The 18459-nt window shown below is 40.5% G+C and overlaps 1 protein-coding gene across 9 annotated transcripts in view; it reads right to left on the bottom strand.

Annotated features, from left to right (window-relative positions):
• Positions 1-1790: 1790 nt before the first annotated feature.
• The window catches only part of MRTFB (myocardin related transcription factor B), an 88681-nt gene continuing 72012 nt past the window's right edge, over positions 1791-18459 (bottom strand). For all 9 annotated transcript variants that reach the window (XM_083412530.1, XM_083412525.1, XM_083412528.1 and 6 more), the window contains 9 exons: positions 16399-16542; positions 12839-13086; positions 11121-11274; positions 9697-10722; positions 7904-8047; positions 6672-6827; positions 5720-5857; positions 4695-4755; positions 1791-3512 (listed from right to left, as the gene is read on the bottom strand). In XM_083412530.1, coding sequence (XP_083268656.1) covers positions 2977-3512; positions 4695-4755; positions 5720-5857; positions 6672-6827; positions 7904-8047; positions 9697-10722; positions 11121-11274; positions 12839-13086; positions 16399-16542 — 2607 coding nt within the window. In that variant the 3' untranslated portion in view covers positions 1791-2976. The remainder of the gene's footprint in view (positions 3513-4694; positions 4756-5719; positions 5858-6671; positions 6828-7903; positions 8048-9696; positions 10723-11120; positions 11275-12838; positions 13087-16398; positions 16543-18459) is intronic.

Below are 18459 nucleotides of genomic sequence, written 5' to 3'. Positions count from 1 at the left end.
ACACTAGTGTTGAAATACAAGGCTAGTGCTTCAACTGTATCCAGTTGCTGAATATGACCCTCGAGTAACCTATGGCAGGCAAAGTGGCATAAGAATATTCTCCCAAACATAGGTCCCAGATTAATTTTAATTTTGATTTTTGGTGTGAAGCTACCCTGACATTACTCATATTTTCTACAATGTGACAGCCCATGTTAACTCGAAATCACAGTCTAAATTGGCATCTTCACAGTCGTGGCTTTATGAGAAAATAAATTGCAAATATGCAATCTCAATGTGAAGTTGGCTCAAAATGCTGCACATTGAATAAACCAAGCTATGCAGATATGAGTTCACTCGACTGTACTCGTTATCAGTGATTCTTGTGTCTGTCAATTCTAAGGGATTCACAAGTTTTGTTTTTTAACAAAACAAGGTCATAAATGCAGGATCAAATGTTATGAGTAATGAACATTAAAATTCTGATAATTTTATTAAAAAGTCTAAGTATTATGCTGAGATTTGTATGAAAAAGGAACCTTGCTCTGAAAAGCCTACCATACAATAAAGATTATTTTCTCATTTGAGTTTCATTGAAATCCACAACCCTTGTAGAATGGTTGTAGTTTTTCCAATATTTATTCATGGTTAAAAGAGGACAGAGCTTTCTGGAATAAGTTTCATTTGAACTGTAACTTTTTTGATGATATATTTCAATATCCAAATAGTTAATTTCTACCAAATGCTGTTGTTCCACTGTTGCCTTAGAAAATGTACTGTGAATACAAGTGGTGCAGCAATAAAACCGCCAGCTGCTTTGCACAGCTAAGCAGGGTCCAGTAGGGTTTCAAACTGGATGGGGACCGCATATTGGGATTTCTTCAGTGCAGGGGGTTGGACTAGATGACCCTTGAGGTATCTTCCAACTATACAGTTTTTTGATTCTAGGGCCCTAATCCAGAGACGTTCAAGAACAGTAAGATGGCTAGCTATACTGTAATATCCCTCATTCTTCCTGCCAAACAAATGATCAGCTGCAGATGAGTGGCAGAGCACATGCTTTGCATGCAGAAGGTCCCAGGTTCAACCGCTGGCATTTCCAGTTAGACGGCTCAGGCAGCAGGGGATGGGTAACTCCTCTGTGTGAATGTCATTCACGCTGTTACATGTTCACTTAAATATTTTGAAAGTGGAGAATTCAGATACAGTGGTGCCCCGCAAGACGAATGCCTCGCAAGACGGAAAACCCGCTAGACGAAAGGGTTTTCCGTTTTGGAGGTGCTTCGCAAAACGAATTTGCTATGGGCTTGCTTCGCAAGACAAAAATGTCTTGTGAGTTCCTGCAGGGTTTTTTCCCTCCCCCCCCCCTTTTTCCCAAGCCGCTAAGCGCTTAACAGCTGATCCGCTAAGCCGCTTATCAGCTGATCCGCTAAGCCCGCTAAGCCGCTAATAGCGCTAATCCGCTAATGGGCTTGCTTCGCAAGACGAAAAACCGCAAGACGAAGAGACTCGCGGAACGGATTCTTTTCGTCTTGCGAGGCACCACTGTATTTTAGAACGAGGCAAACACACACGTTGGTGCGTTTCTCACTCATGGTGTTCTTGTAATTTAAATTTTGCACGTAATATAAAAAACAATGCTGGTTCTGAATTTGGGTCTGGAAACATTGATTTTTGTTAATTTTGAATGTGTTAACATAAAGTCAGCATATGGGCTGGATTCAAAGAATTATGAGGGGAAGGGAAACAGCTTGTAAGAGTGTTCTTGAGAAAGAGCTTGCAAGAGCTCTTCTTATTTGGATTTAGTTTCATTTTTCTCTGGAAACATTCAAGAACAAAGTGTAAAATATCCCCTTTTACAAATGGAAGATGTCTTCTGCATATGCAAGGGCACACTTGGATCCAAATTCATGCATTTTAATTGCCAAATAGCTTATGAACACCTAACAAATGAAAGAAAATTGTTGTGCATCTTAATCTGCCTATATGATATCCTACATAAAATAAGAGAAGTAAAATTGGTTGTAATTATGCAAATAACTATTTGTTGTCAATATATAGAGGGCAAAACACACACCTCACTGCGTTTTTGATGTGTGTGCCTCTGCACTTCCTATATTTCTTCTGGGTGAAAATTAAATAAGGCTCTGGCCGAAGAAATCTTAGCTGATTAATCTTTAGTTTTACTTGATTACTTACAACGCAATCCAAACCATGTTTATTCAGAAGTAAGTCTCACTGAATTCAGCGGGATTGATTCCCCATGAAGGATTACAGCCTTACTTAATTAACCTAGTAAATAATCATACATTTGCATATAAGAAAACCAATAGTTGTCAAGACCAAAGCATATATTTTTTCCTTTGTTTTTAATGATGCACACACATGTTGCAGCAGGCATCATCTTAGAAGAGGCATTTCGTTTGTCACATAATTGGGGAAGGGGAATTCCTAAAATGGTGCTTCCTATGTGCAGAGTTTTTCTAAAAGAACTTCAACTGGGGGGGGGGGGAATTACTTGTTTTGATGCCCAACTAATCAAAGTCACCATTTCAGTCTAGCCGATTAAAATGACTAAATGTGGTAGCCCTAAAGTATTACCTCAAGACTTTTTAAACTCATGAAGCGGTCCAAATATAGCCAACTTCAATCCTTTCACCAAATCCCATCAGTTTTCTTTAACTTAGCCAGAGCTTTGACAAGGCAGCTAAGCTTGGCTCAGGCTGTCTATAGCAACAGTCAGGAACAGTTTTATTATGACTTATCCCAGCTACATGAACTAAGATCCAATCTCACTCTCCCCCCTGCCCCTCCCCTCCCCTTAACTGATTGCCAGGGGTGGGGGGAATCATGCTTTTTGTCTAATTTTTTTTGTTTTGTTTTTACACCGTAAAGATAATTTTCAAGATTACCCTGAAAACAAGGAAAGTGAAATAATGGACCTATGCTGTAAATGGATCTTTAAAAACCGTGGTCAAGTAGGCTTTGGCTTTTTAGTTAATCCCAGTGCAACTGTAGATCTTGTGGGTCAAGAAAATCTGTTGAAAACATACTTGGGGCGGTTGAGCTGAGAGGAGTTAATCCTGAAGAAGCATTTGGCATGGTAATGTCTAGCCACTCCATGTTGTCTAAATTTGTGTCCGGAAGATCAAGAGATAAACAGGAATTAGAAGCGGTGAATTGAGAATCTGTTGTTTCCATAGGTGACTGTGAGTGATCTAATATGCCAGAGTGGTTAAGGAGGTCATTTTGAAGGTCCTCGATTAGAGAGAAAGACTCTCTGTCCTCACTACTGCTTGCCAGATGAGGCATTCCATTTCCTGAAGGCAGAGTTCCTTCCAAGAGGGCTTCTAGCTGATTCTCCAGACTTACAGAGAAATTGCTTGTTGGTTCTAAGGAGAGAGGAGGGGCCATTTGGACTTGTGGTGGCGGACGAGACACCACTGTGTTCACTGGCATTGTGGTGATATTGGCAGTAACGGGTCTCATTTTGGAAATCAGAGAAGGTTCTTCCTTGGTAGGCAGAGAAATCTCTGCATAAAAGGCAATGAGAGATAAATCAGTAAGATATTTTCTTTATTACATATAAAGAAAAAAAAACCTTACTCACTTTGGTACACCACTCCAGCAATAAATTTATGCTTTTATACAATTAATTTGAAAGCGGTGAATTATTTATACAATTAATTAAGTTATCAAGCTAATGTTTGTACAACTATCAACATGATTAAAGACATGTGCTGCAAAACCTACGTTACCCAAAGGAGTCAAATAGCCACCCCCTTTTTAGAGAGCCTGCTGTCTTCTCATTTCAATGATTCAATGAAGGCCTCATTAAGACTCTTTACAAGACTTTCACAGATTATTGCAATGACTAAAGGGAGAAGATCTCTACTCAACACAGTGGATTCCAAATTGATTAACTGAGCTCATGCTGTAAACCACTCATCATTAATGAACTGTCAATAACTTTCTGAATTAACTGGTTAAATATTAGGCCACTATCAACCTGATGTAGATAAATGTTATTGCACAGTCAAGTATAATAATAATAATAATAATAATAATAATAATAATAATAATAATAATAATTTATTTATACCCCACCCATCTGGCTGGGTTTCCCCAGCCACTCTGGGCAGCTTCCAACAAAATATTAAAACTACATTACTTTGAGATTACTTTGAGAATGAGCTACCTTTTTATGCTGAATGACAAACATGAAATCCAATAAGAGACACACTTTTTATGAATGTCACTCTCAAGGATGCTCACAGCAAAATCCCTCTTGAGCAGAGATAAGGACGATATGTCCTAATATTCGTTGTTAGGCTATGTCTTATCCTGCCTAATCACTGGCCATGCTATCTGGGACAGATGAACATCCGGAGGGCCACCAGGCCACCTTCCCTGCTCTATACTAAACAGCAAGAGCAGCAAATTGGAAGGGAAGCTGCCTCTTGGTACCAGTGTCACTATACTTACTAGGACTGTGTAGGAGCAAGCAGGACATCAGCACAAGTGGAGCCAATCCAGCATTCCCACCCCACCCCAAACCTCGCTGTTGCCCTACCCTATCCTTGTAAGTAGCAGCAAAGCCAGTGCTGGGCCGTCAAACCCACAGTGCTACCCCTCCCTGCCAGCTGTTCTTGTTAAATCAAAAATAGGGATTAGGAAGCTCTCTCTACCATATGATGCATTTCAGTCTGACTCACCTCCGCTTTTAATGAGAATATCAAAGAGGTCATCCATTTGCTGGCTGTGAACACTGGAAATCTGTAACACAAGAGAGTTCTTTATTCATTATGTCACACACCTTTCCCTAAATTATGCATGCTCTGCACCATGTAGGGATCACCATGGGGACTGTGCTGGTCTGGATGCCACACACCTTATGTTTCTACCTAAATAAGGATGCTTTTGTGATCCCATTTGCTCTTTCTTAAATGGATTTTATTAATTATTCAAACAAGTTGCAGTGTAGGGAAAAGAAAAATCAATAAAGTAGAATTCAACAAGTACAGATCACATATCATTTTTGATCCCAAAGAAGGAACAGGCTTATGCATATTTAAGTTAACACAATTTTACTAGCTAAAGGACAACATTTTGCAGATCTGGGACACTTTCCCAAAGGATTGATCCAACTAAGGCTGCAGTGCTACACACTTACCTGGGAATAAACACTGCTGAATTTAGTTGGGATGATACATATATAAGAATGTGCTGTAGGATCATTAGCCGCTATTCTGCTCAGAATTAAGATAATCACTGTTTCCAGAGAAAGGTGTACTACACAACTGCAGGCATGGGAAGAATGCTCTAATAGGCATAAATCAACACAGGGTACAGAATACAGAGAAAGCCTTCTCCACTCATTACAGCTACCATGATGCAGAAGAGCATGATAGTTGTTCCCCTTACTTATATATTATTCAGTCCTAGGTTCATGCTAATGATGTGATCTTGGCTGGATTAGGCTGCTAGCAGACAGCCAATGAAGAATAATGATCAGAGAATATGAGGGCTTTGAAACTTTCAGCCTACTAAAGAGGGGAAGAAAGCCAAAAGGAAGGCAAAACTTTGATAGTGACAGTGTTTTAAAAGGGGGGGGGGGATGTGTCTCCCTTAGTCTCCCCATGGCTGCTCCTTATGGAAATATGTACAGAAAGTTGAATGTGATTATTCTGTGTAGAACGGCGAAACATGTCAAGTTGTTGCATTCCTGCATATATCTTACCTCTCGTTGAGAAGCCTGCAAGCTGCGGGTCTGTTTGATGGCTTCTTCATAGCGTGGAGGGTCCTTTGCCTTGGTTACTGAATTGCTGAACAGAGATTGCTGCAAAATGTACTGTTGGGGTTGAGACTGGGAGGCCAGCTGTGTGAAACAATGGCAAACAGTCAGAAAATAATTGTGGCAGCAGAAGGTTCTCAAACAGTGTTTCTAAGAAATCCACATCACTTTCCTTTAAAAACAATAATGTGCTAATTTAGCACCTTGTACGTCATCTCCATTAATCTTTTGGAAATGAAAAGTGCACATAAAGAACAACTTCCCTTTATATGGCTGTGCAGTAAGTGTAGCCTATGGCATTTAGGGTTGAATCTGACTAGGTCTCATATAGAGTACACCTGCTGAACACCAGCATTAGTTGTGCCCACTTGTTTCTGAGTAGGATTAACTTTGGAGACAACCCTATCATTTAAATGTGGCCCCATCTGGTTTGGAAGTTGTCTTGAGATTTAAAAGTTCTCAGGTCAAAAAGAGAGAGTGCCTCCTTGTTTTTATGCCATGGTCACAGTGCCTCCAATATGTTACTCTAGCAACCTCCTAGAGCATATATATTCTAGGGTAGGGGAACAAAGTATAAGCTATTACATCAAGCTGCGTCAAAGGCAGCTGCTATATCGAGAGACCAGAAACCTCCAGCTCCTGCTGTCCTTGAACTTATTTCATTCTGACTGGTTATTTTACGTCCTTTGTAACTAAGAAGCAGTGTCTGAGTTTGCTTCCCTGCTAATCCCTCCCGATCTCTTTTCCTTTTGTTTTGCATCTTTTAGATTGTACGCCTAAAGGAAGGGACTGACATTCCTGGTCTTTGTAAGCTGTTTCAGGAACTTCTTTTTGGCTTAATGGCAAGATAATAAATGATTTAAATAAGTTAGTAACTGAATACATAAAATGAATATACCTTCTGAGGAGCACTGGGTCCATTTTGCACCAAGGGCACCTGGTTCCCTGAGTGAACAGTGGTATTTGCTGTCTGACTGAACAAAGGTTGCTGTAGAGTTGTCACAGACTGATTCTGATAGGAAAATACTGTATTTGGTGAGGTAGGAGGAAATATCTGTAAAAACAAAATGTATGTATTTAAAACTCATGCATGCCATTTTTCTTCAAGTAAAAGGAGCATGGTGTACAATAACAATCAAGCAGCTCCTAGTGTGGCCAACAATAATAACATTCAATCTTAAATTGAATAAAATGCTCTAGTGCGCAATATCACTGAAGTGGAGAAAGTACAAAGGCCTTCCTTAACAAGGCAGTTGTAGCCAACCTTTGGTGATGCCTGCCAGATGTTTCTGGTCTACAACTCCCATCAGCCCCAGTCAGCAAGATAAATTGTAAGGAAAGATGGGAGCTGTAGTTCAACAACTTCTGAAGGGCCCGATGTTGGCTAGTTCTGTCATGGAGGGATGGTCCTGTGGAGATATAAGTTCAGCAGGGTAGTGGAACACCAAGCAAGGAGTACATTGGGGGCATTTCACACCCTGCTCTATTTGTGTTGGATGTAAGATTGCAGCCATAGGCTTTTTTGCAGTAGCAATGTCCTAGTAGCTTCTCCTGCATACACTTCAGTAAAATGAATGAGCTGTGCTATTGCACGTCTCCTATTAAACAGAAGAAACTCAGTGAAGTGCTACCAATGTTTCTCTAATGAACCACAAATGCACACCAACTGGGACAGAAATGTATGTATGCCTTATGTATGAAAATGCTAAGGCAGTTTAGAGAATTACCCATTGCTGTGTGATTTAATTTAGTATAGCAGTTTTCAGAAGACACAATAGCAGGTTGTAGTACATTTCACAATTGATTTTTAAAAACAAAAACAAAAACCCTGAAATCATTAAGTATTGCTGAGGATACTGTAGCAAAAATGGCAAGAATAATGGAATGGTGTACATCACATTCATCAGTGCAAAATGACTTCCATTCAAGCGTTTTGGTGATAATTATACTAATATTTTTATATGAGGAAAAATTCTAACCTAAGAATCAGAGAAATGTAATAACAATTTATGAATCCTATTCAATGCTATATCCTACTTTAAGGAATATCATGTACTTTTAGGTAGGAAGCAGAAAAGTAAATAGTTCCACGGACAGTATGCAGTCTATCTGTATTCATAATTCACCAACCTGTCTGTTTTGTGGGGTGTGACCAAGCACATGCTGTGGGGAAGCATTTTCTTTGGATGCTGAAGAGTGCATCTGTGGTACTTTCTGGGACAAAGCAGAAGTAGATACTTGTGCCATGGCTGGAATGCCAGACTGTGGCTGGGCCTACAGGAGAAAGAGTATGGCTTGATTTCACAATACAGAACACAGCTGGACTATATGCATAAATAAAGAAACCCAGGGATGTTATAATGAATCTTTAAATGTTTGACATCAAGTCTTCCTGAAGTATCTAAACACAGTGTTAAGGAAGATGTTAAGTTCACATGTTCACAGCCCATGAGCAGCAAATGCTACTTTATGGACAGACAGGTGTTATGACCGCTGTGGCTTCAATTGGCTTGGCTTCTGTGATGTCACAGTGGGCCTTGAAAGCTGTGGAACAGAAAGCTGAAAGGAAAATTAAGAGCTGCATGGTAAATGCAAGAACTACAACAACTCTTGTTAAGTTAAACCTCACTGTCCTGTTCTACATGAGAAAGAGTCATGGTCAGTGTGGCTCTGTAAAGTGGTTTTGCAGCTTTTAGAGGGAAGAAGCAAATGGTGCTTGCTGCTTGTATATGTAGTACAGGGGTATGTGTTTGTGTGTGTAATGCAATTATGTATTTCAGTTGCATCCCTCCATCTTGACCTGACACAAGAGACATATCAATATACCTAAAACTGAGCCAAACCACCGGCCCATCTGGCCTGGTACTATCTGTGCTGATAAGTAGCAGCTCTCCAAGGTCTTCTACAAACGCATCTCTCATCCCACTTACTGGAGATCCTTTTAGATTACTTGAAAGGCGCACATCAAACTGGGCATGTGCTCTACCACTGAGCTATGCCTTCTTCCTTAAGATGACTAGAGGCATCTTTTAGAGATAAGGGAAACAATGAGTGAAGCCAAAATTATGCATTTTTTATTACACACTCGCTTGAGAGGAGCATTTCAAGGTGTGCATGTGATCATTAACCCTGTTCTAGAAAAAATATGGGAAGGAAAGTTGGTCAATCAAAGTCTCTTTGAAATGAATTTTCTACCTGACATCACTGCCTGTTCTAGCGCCAGTCCACCAGGCACTACTTGAGAAATCCCAAAAAGGTGTGCTGATGCCACTTCCAGTTATACACATTGCAAGAAAGTGTCTTTTTCTTTCTTTCTCTTTTGAAAATCCCTGAATTTGTATATGTGGCACATTTTATGTCTTGCATTCATCTAGGCACATGAGAATTTCTCTTATTATGTTTTATGGCAAGCTGTTCACAAGAACAACTATTCTTATAGTAATAACAGAATGGATTAATAATATAATTCTGTCAGCAACTCACAGTAAATCCCCCTTGCACTGGTACCAGAGGCCTAATCCAGAGCTCTAATCTAGTAACTGGTATGACTTTTTAATCCATTTACATTAGACCCTATGGCCAGTGCATGATCCACCTACAATATACGTTTAAAGCACTATCATACAGCTTTAAACAGTCATGACTTCCTCCAAAGAATCTTGGGTCTGAGAGTAGTCAGGAGACCCCTATTCCCTTCAGAGAACTACATTTCCCAGAGTTCCGTAGTGAAAGAAACTGGCTGTTAAACCAATCTGGGAATTGTAGCTCTGTGAGGTGAACAGGGTTCCCCTGACGACCCTCAACATCCATAACAAACCACAATAGATAAAATAGTCACTGAAGTCACATGAAGATAATTCCCCATGGCTATCAGATTATAAGTGACAATGACAAATAACTCAAAATGGAGGAACCTTTCATACCTGTACCTGGATACTGCCCACAGGTAGTTGCATTGAAGTGGCAGAATTTGGACCCTGGAGAGAGAGTGGCAGTAGCAGCTGTGCTGTTCCTTGTGCAGTAAGTAGAGCTTGAGGCTGGGCAACAACAGCAGTTTGTGGCTGTCTCTGCGAACTTACATAAAACTGAGATATGACATTTTGTGGTTCAGCTTTGGCCAAAGGTACCTCCTGTTTGATAACAATAGCCTTTTTGGCAACTAGGTTCTGGACATCCACTGACGCTGGCTGTCCTAAAGAATGGTTGGCTTCAGATACAGGTTGTTTTGCATCAGAGCAATCTGCTAAAGTGCCTTCCTCCTTGACATCATGACCGATATGCTTCTGATTCAAAGTCAGTGTAATATTAGCTGAGGCTTGGGGTTGCTGCTGCTGAACCCGCTTCTCAACTTCAAGTTGCATTTTCAGCACTTCCACGAGTTTCTGCTCTTGCTCCAGTTTTCTTTTGAGCTCTTCAATCTGCTTCTCTTTTTCTTGGAGCTTACGGTCCTTTTCTGCTGCATCAAGCTCCATGCCGAACATGCTTCCACTCCCGTGACTGTCCTCATTTGTGGTAGCTCGAAGAGGAGGTGATGCATTTGGGAACTGTGATGGAGACATCGCGGTCATGATTTCCGTCAAAGAATCTGCCATGTTAGTGTCATCCGTGCTGAGACTGGACGGCTCTGAAGGAGACGGGGAAATGGGCAAAGGGGAGTTGATGCATTCCATAGGTGTTGATTTGCCGCCAGTTCCACCAGATGTTGTTTCTGAAGAAAAGCTGGAAACTGAGCTAGCTATTGGCTTGTTTAATGTAGCAACAGGGAATACAGCAGTTATTTCTCCAGGCTGGCTGGTACAATTAGTGGAAGGAGTAACTGCCGCTGTATGACTAGCATTGATAGAATTATTGTTAAGATCCTGATAGGGTTTCAAACGCTCAATAAGATCCATTTTAGTTCCAGACACTGGCAATCCTCTTATCTTGAGCTCCATTTTCAGTTCAGCTACCTGAGTTTTGTTTTTGTTTTTAAAGGAAAAAAGAAGCATTTGTGAAAAAGAAGCCAACTAGTATATCAGGATAACTCTGACAGATTGCTTTTTTTCTGCACACAGGAGATATTACGACTTATAGGGTGCCTAAAATTACTAAAGACAAGATAAATTAGGGAAGAAAGAAAAGTAAAAGGGGGAAAGAGTGACTTGGGAAAAGCCAAATTGAACACACGTGTCTTAAGAGGTGCTTGAATGAAAAAAAAGAAACAGATCAAGAAGAACATACAGTAGGAAGCTGCTTTATAATGAATGAGACCATTGGTCCATCTAGCTCAGTATTGCCTACACTGACTGGCAGCACCTCTACAGGATCTCAGGCAGGGAGTCTCTCCCAGCCCTACTTTTTTTTTTACCTTTAAATCATCCAAGCTAGGAGGCAGGGGCCCAGGTTTTCTGTTGGAAATATTATTGTTCTGTCTCGGAGTGCTGGCTGCTGCGGAAGATGTGCTATTGCTCAAAGTATTCAGTGGTACATTCCCGGTGTTGCTCTGTTTGTCACTCACTGGCCTTTAAGAAAAAAAGGAATTGAAGCTTTCAACCATTTTCTCTATGACCTCATTGTAATATGCATTGCCTTGAATGTGAAGTGATTTTCCACTTAACTATGAAGCATTTTATATATGCTGCACAAGTCAGAGTATACCACTAGAAATGCAAAATGACCAAACCATTTGTTACTTTAAAATATATTTTATTCTGTTAGCATAACAATAGGGCCTTTGTTTAAAAATGCTGGAGGGAATTTGTATTGAAATAAAGTAAGAATTTGTAAAGCACTTTGTACTGCTTCCTCATTGGCTCAGCTGAAATGTGAATCCAGACAATTCACATTTCATGGAGTGGGTGGTACATGAAAATTGGCTTTGATCTTCCCAGAAAAGGGGAATCTAGCAGTTTCTATCAGGATAATAACTTCAGTAAATATCTCAGAGAAGCAGAAAGCCTATCTTTTGACACTAAAATAGCTATCCTTGAGAATGCCTGCAGTGGCATTTATTACATACTTATACAATACATGTTTAATATGAAATGCTGTGTGCATAAGATGGTAAGGGTTGGAAGCCCCATTTTTATGGGTGTCTGCAAAGGCCTGTTGCCTGCAACAGATTAACCGTCCAGATTAACAGTCACAGCCTACACTTCGGAAGCATCATCTGGACTAAACAAGATTTGATGTTAATTGCGCCCATGCAATTAGCATACGTAGTTTTTTCTCACAATAACAATGGGAAAGACTGAACAGCCTCAGTGCTGTGGGAGATGGGGAAAAGAATTTTAACTCCTCTACCCCTGTCATGGTAACAACAACAGCACTGCCTCTTCACAGGTTCAATACGCATTTCAGTGGAAGCTCCTTTTGGCTGTAACACAGACAGCAGCTTTCGACAGGCAATTTTTATCTGTGCTGCAGCAGAGAGAGAAAGAGTAATCTCCCCCATCCCTATAGTCTGAAGGCTGCTACATACATTGCAGAAAGCACACACAATTAATGCTCCATCTAGTTTAGTCCTTTGTTTGGATAACGGGATTTGACACCTCATTTGGGGTGAAGATCAAGGAGCTGTTCCTATGTGACCAGAACTTTGCTTTATACCATCATGTGTCCACCTTGCCTTTGCTATCCTATATACATCTGATGTGCAAGGCTTTAAACAGTACTGTTGTCCTGGACTAAATTGCTGCAATGTGCTATGGTTGGGGGTTGTTGATGCATCCATTTTTGCCTAGCATAGCAGATGATATGACTGGGCTTTATGTTTTCTCTCTCTTTAACCAGATGAAACAAGTGTGATGTGTGTGTGGTTTTTTTAAGAGGATGGCAACCCCTGCCTATCAAACTAGGTTTCCTTTGCTTCGAAAACCTTCAGAAGAAATAGAAGCAAGACAAGTCCTGTGTCCCTCAATTCCCTTGTTTCCAACAGAATTCTTCTGCAGTTCAGAAACCTACTCTCTCCCCAAAACTGACTGCAAGCCCCAAAACACCCAAGCAAGCATAGCAGTTGATATGTCTCCCTATTAAATACCATCCCCTCTCCCACACAGGGGGCAAAACTGACAAAGCTTCACATACTTGAGTGGTGCAGGAAGAATCGTCTGGTAGTTGTAGTGCTGCTGCTGTTGGCTCAGGATCTGCAGTTGCAAAAAAAGCTGTTGTTCTTGCAGCAAGCGAGCATAGTTGGAGTCCATCTGTGGCTCATTCTTCTCACCTTTCTGATCAGGTGGGATGTACTGGTGGTACTTCAGTTTCTTCACTCTGGGCTTTGGCTCTTTGCTTTTCTTGCTCCGAGGTTTGTCACTTGGGTTCTTGGGGTGGGGTTGCTATTCATAGACAGACAACATAAACAATGAGTTGGAGCCAAAGGTTCCCTTTTGCTCAGGGAAGGGCTATTTTACACCTTGCAATAAAATGCCGTGTAAGAATAGTGCAGCTAAACCCAAAGATGTCACTCTGCAAAAGTGCACATGGTGATTTCCCTTTTGTTTGTTTAAGAGCGCTTACTTAGGTTTATATGAAAACCAGTGCTTGTTTCTCTCCAAACAAAAATGAGGAGGAGGAGTGGAGCAGGAGTGATTTTAGCAGTGAGCACTAGGATGCTGGCTTGAATTTAAACAACACTGAATGTAAGTCGGCTTAGCGTGCACTCCCACAGGTTCCTTTGCAATGGGATTTACAGTTGGCACTGTTTAAATTCAGCACTGAATACAAGTCCCACTGCTTTCCAGTGGGATCGAATATACCAGATGTCGTATGATTTCAGGTTATTGATAAATGAGTGGACCCACCCATCTGTCAAATCTGGCTGGCAGAGGGTGGACCATATTATGTCTGAAGCAGTCCTAAATAAAATGACTAACCTTTCAAATTGTGTTGGTTACCTGTGAGGTAAGACACAACCCCCTCCACCCCAAAACTTCTCTCTATACCAGTTAGATCAGCAGTAAACCACCCTGTGATCATCAGATGGAGGGTTGTATATAAATTTAATAAACAAATAATAATTATTATTATACATTGATGACAAATGACATTGGCTCCAATCCAGCTTTAGTCTCTGGCAACCAATCACTATATTAACTGGTGGCCCAAGACAAGCAGCTGTTTCTCCATAAAAATCAAAAGATGCAAGCAGTCACTTCAATGAAGCCCAATGGAACATCAAAATGGTAACAAAGAGGTTATTCAGATGCACTTCTGCATCTGCAATGGCTATTGTACAGATGGCTGCCAGTCTCCTCTTCTGGATTGTGCAACTATCTTTTAGCAAACAAAAGGCAATTCTATTCTGTGCTTGTATATTCTCTGTCAGGCAAATGTGATCTACCCAGCATGTTTTAGGAATTAACTGAACTGACTACAAATTTGTTCATTTGTTTTTACCAAATACATCAAGAAGAGAAACTGTACTGTTAATTCCAACCTAAGTTGTAACTTAATTAAAGGTTGTCTAATTCAGAGAACTGTACAGAGCAGGGGTGGGGAGCTTGTCCCCCTTCGGATGTTGCAGAACTGTAACTCCCATCATCCCAGCCATTAGCTGTGCTAGCTGGGGCTGGTGGGAGTTGGAGTTCAACAGAATCCAGAGGTGACAGATTCTCCATCCTTAGCACAATAGATAAGCAAAAGGATAGGCAAAGAGATTTAGGGGTTCATAACAGTCATTGTGCAAGTTGTGCTTCTCTTCTTGCATTATTTGCTGTGATTCTCTTGTTGCATTGTTTCTATTTAGATACCAATGACAGATCCTGTAAGAGAGTAAAGCTAGAAAAAGTTCAGAAACGGCAATGAAAATGAGGGTGGAGAAACTTCCCTATGAGGAAAGGTTCCAATATCTGGGACTTCTTAGTTGAAAGAAAAGGTGAGTAAGGGGTCATTATGATAGAGATGCATATTATGCATGATTTGGAGAAAATAGGTCTCCCTCTCTCAAATGGTGATGACCATGAATGTGGCTGGCTTTAAAAGAGAATGAGACACGTTCTTATGCTATATAGAGATGCATCACCGTGGCTGGTTTTCATGAACCTCTGAAGGATGCTTCAAATGTGTCAATTAGCAATTTGAATGTGCAGACTGTCCTACTAGTCTGTAATAATTTGTAGCTTTGGAACAAATCATGAATGAATAAGAACAGAAAGCAAATGTAACAGTCAACTTTTTGTTGTTGTTGGGCTGCAGGCCATGTTTATAAACAAAAACGGCAGATCACAGTCCAGTATTATAGTTACAGGAACTTTATTAAGGAAATTCTTCACAACCACTGCAACAAACTGACTTGGCTTCAATCAAGAATTAAAAAGCAACTATAGCACAGATTCACTAATCAAAATCACTAGTCTCCTATTTATGCTAACCATATCCAAAAGTCCCCTCCCCCAAGTCTTCCACATTTGAAACCATATGTCCACATGTTTCATATGTCCACAGAGGCTCCCACACACATTTGAACTTACGTATCTGCCAGCTGCATTTTGGAACCAGCACTTGGAGTGGAGAAAATGGGGACTCCCATTACACATGCAACACATTCCCTGCACCAAGTTCCATCTGCTCACAACCATGCAAAGTTCTGACTTGTCCTCAATAACTGCCAGTGTATATTGGTAGCATCTTCCCGATACCCTTTGCAGGTTCAGTTCGCTTAAAACCCATGCTGTTAACTATTTTGCTAAGCAAACTCTCCAAAGCCTAGCAAACTTAGATCGTTCCAGTCTGTGGCTTCCTAAATGCTAGGGGTGAGCAGTAAGTGTTGGTGGAAAGGTGATGCAGAGGCAGCATTGGCTAGTATTTGTTAGGGCACAAATATTGGCATATCCGACTATCCTACTCTCCAATAGTTACCTGTCCCTTCTTAGGGACAGTTGCCTCACAAGGCAGAGATCTGTTGCATTACACAGCTTTAGGTCTTTAAAATCTAACCACTGCAGGAAAAGCTGGGTTAGCTTACAGGTGACATCACCACTGGGTCTATTTGACTGAGGGAAATGCCTTATAAAACAATTTTATAGAAACTGGCAGAGGGTTGTCCTTGCCTGCAATCCTCTGAAGGCCACTAATCCAGCTGGCATAATAATAAACCTTGGCGATAGCAAAACTAAATCTGTATTGACACTGAAATGCAAGGCTTTGTGCGTAGGTGTGTGTGTGTTTCAAGGAAGGCTGAACATCCCTTGCCAACATCCTACTTTCTCCCACATCATCTCAGAAAATGCAGTGTCGGGAACACAACACTTGCAAAAAAACCCACCACCATAAGTCCAACTACAAATAACTGTTCAGTGAATGTTGTAAATGTCATACATTTTTACATCACTTATTTTCCTTCAGAAGTACCTTCTACTTTAATGTACAGAACTGGATTCTGGCAAAAACCTGGTGCTTAAAATTAACATATCAGCCAAATAACAACTTGACCATGATTTGTGCTCTTCTGTGATGGCTTCAGTGGCACCTGTACTTATACAAAAAGTTATCTTTACTTAAGCGGCTTCATTTTTCAAATGTCTGTCTTGCAAGATCTATAATACTAGTACAGGAATCTGGCAATATTTCTCACCTCTCCTGTTGTGAGATTTTTCTTTGTTAATAGAGTAAATAAACCAAACAAATCAGGTATGACAGTTTTCTCATACCTTTATTAGTGTTGGCCCACTGCTGAGTTTTGTTGCCAACACGGTATTTGGGGTAAGAGAAGCAGCAGCTGCAGAGCGTGTAGTGTGCTGATCAGTGGCAGGCGGCTTCAGAAATTCAGGTAGTGATGGTGTTAATGTAGGATACTGATAATAAAGAAAACAAAACAAAATGAGTAACTACTGCCCAAACTTTTTTTCAACATTGGCATTGGCTCTTCTAAAAGAATTTACATCACACATATTCCCCAAAAGAAAATTCTCCAAAATTTCTCAAGAAGAGCAACCAAAGGAAAGTCTTACTCTAGATACATTTATGTCTCAAGAGTCACCAGTAGAATTTTGAAAAATCAATAAAATATTTTCTTAAGTGGCCTGTAGAATTAAACACTCCCGCTTACAAGGTTTGTGTCTTCCTTTTGCTACTGAAAGTATCCAAATTTATCAGAAAAGGTCACTGGAAATAGCATGTCAGAGAGAGTAAATTCCCGCTAAAGGTTGAGAACATTTTGTTGAGTGTGGCCAGGGTTTCCCTCCACACTCAGGGTCTGGTTCCTCTAATCTATCCCATTGCTGCCAAGTTTTCTCTAGGTCAAAGCACTAGGACTGCTGAAAACAATGTTCCCAGCACTCACCAGCTGCAAGCATACTGGCTGCATGAATTACATTTTAATTTGGCAAAATTAAACAAAAAAGTAAGCCTACAAAAGTGCATTTAACAAATATTTGGAACGTTATTAATGACAATTTGTCATTTCTTCTCCTTGTGCATTCAGGCAGTGACTGTCAATAGAAGTGGAGTCAAAATGAAATAATTGAAAAAATGGAGGAATCAGAATGCCTGGGGAAACCCCTAGAACATTATTTACAGAACTACAAATAATGATGATTTTGATTATGATCATGATGATGGAGTTGACCCCCCACCCTCACCCCCACCCAAAGAAACCCAGCCCTATAAGGATTGTGCAAGCTCATTAGTCACAGACATAGTATCAGTTGGAAAAAGGGAAAACATGGAAAAAAGAGAAGAGAGGTGGAAGGGGATGGAATGGCCTGCTGAAGGAGGGAATGGCTGGCTGGCTGGCTGGCAGGTATTCTGAACAAAATTCCTGTTAGAGAGGCAAGGATATACAGATCTGATTTGCTAAGCCAAACCATGACTTAGTTTTAGTTTTTAAAAGGAAAAGAATCTAATTTATTTTTGTACTAACGGTAACGAAAAGAAATTTATGTTCTTGGCTAACTATTTGATTGCACATATGAAGAAATGTTAAATATCTAGACCATGAAGAGAGAAGAAACAGCTATGACACCACAGACAGAGATTTCCAGAAAATCTGAGTAATAATAATAACAAGGGAGATTTTTCAGCCCAAGTACAACTGTAAAAAGGAGAAGAGAATTCATTTCCAGTCAAAATGATCTTCCACATCACATTTTAAAGACACCGGCATCTAAAAATAAATATGCTATGGCCATTCTATGTGATGTGTGGACAGATACTTATTTAGCAGATTTCCCGGCCACAGTGCCGTGTGTATTTATTCTAGATGAATCAAAAAGGTCTAGCACTTTCATCTATAGACATCAAGATATCACAGGGTCAACCTTTTTGAGCTCCCCAGCTGCACTCTCCAAAAAGATCCTACCACCGCAACATACAATAACCAAGCTGGTGTGTGTGTGTGTGTGTGTGTGTGTGTGTGTGTGTGTGGAGTCTTTTATTAAAGCCAACAGAAGGCTTCTTCCAAGCCAATTTGCAGCAGGGGGAGATTTCAAGGGGTTGGTCACGGCTGAAGAGGAGAGAGTTAACACTCCCCACTGCAATCCCTTCATTGCCATTAAGTTTGGGAGGAAAAAGAAAGTATGCAAAGGAAGCCACTATATGTAAGTTTTATGGAAAATATACGGATTCCGGGGGTTTTCTTGGCACAGAAATCCCTGACTATTATGCATGTTGGAGCTCATATTGAATAACGACAGGGAAGACTTCCTACCGCTTTTCAGAGCAGAGTTTGATATCTACCTGCTAAGCATATGCATCTAACAAAAATGGACAGA

Source organism: Podarcis tiliguerta (assembly GCF_965153285.1).
Source record: "Podarcis tiliguerta genome assembly, chromosome: 14".
Classification (NCBI taxonomy): domain Eukaryota; kingdom Metazoa; phylum Chordata; class Lepidosauria; order Squamata; family Lacertidae; genus Podarcis; species Podarcis tiliguerta.
This window is presented reverse-complemented; position numbering and strand designations above follow the sequence as displayed.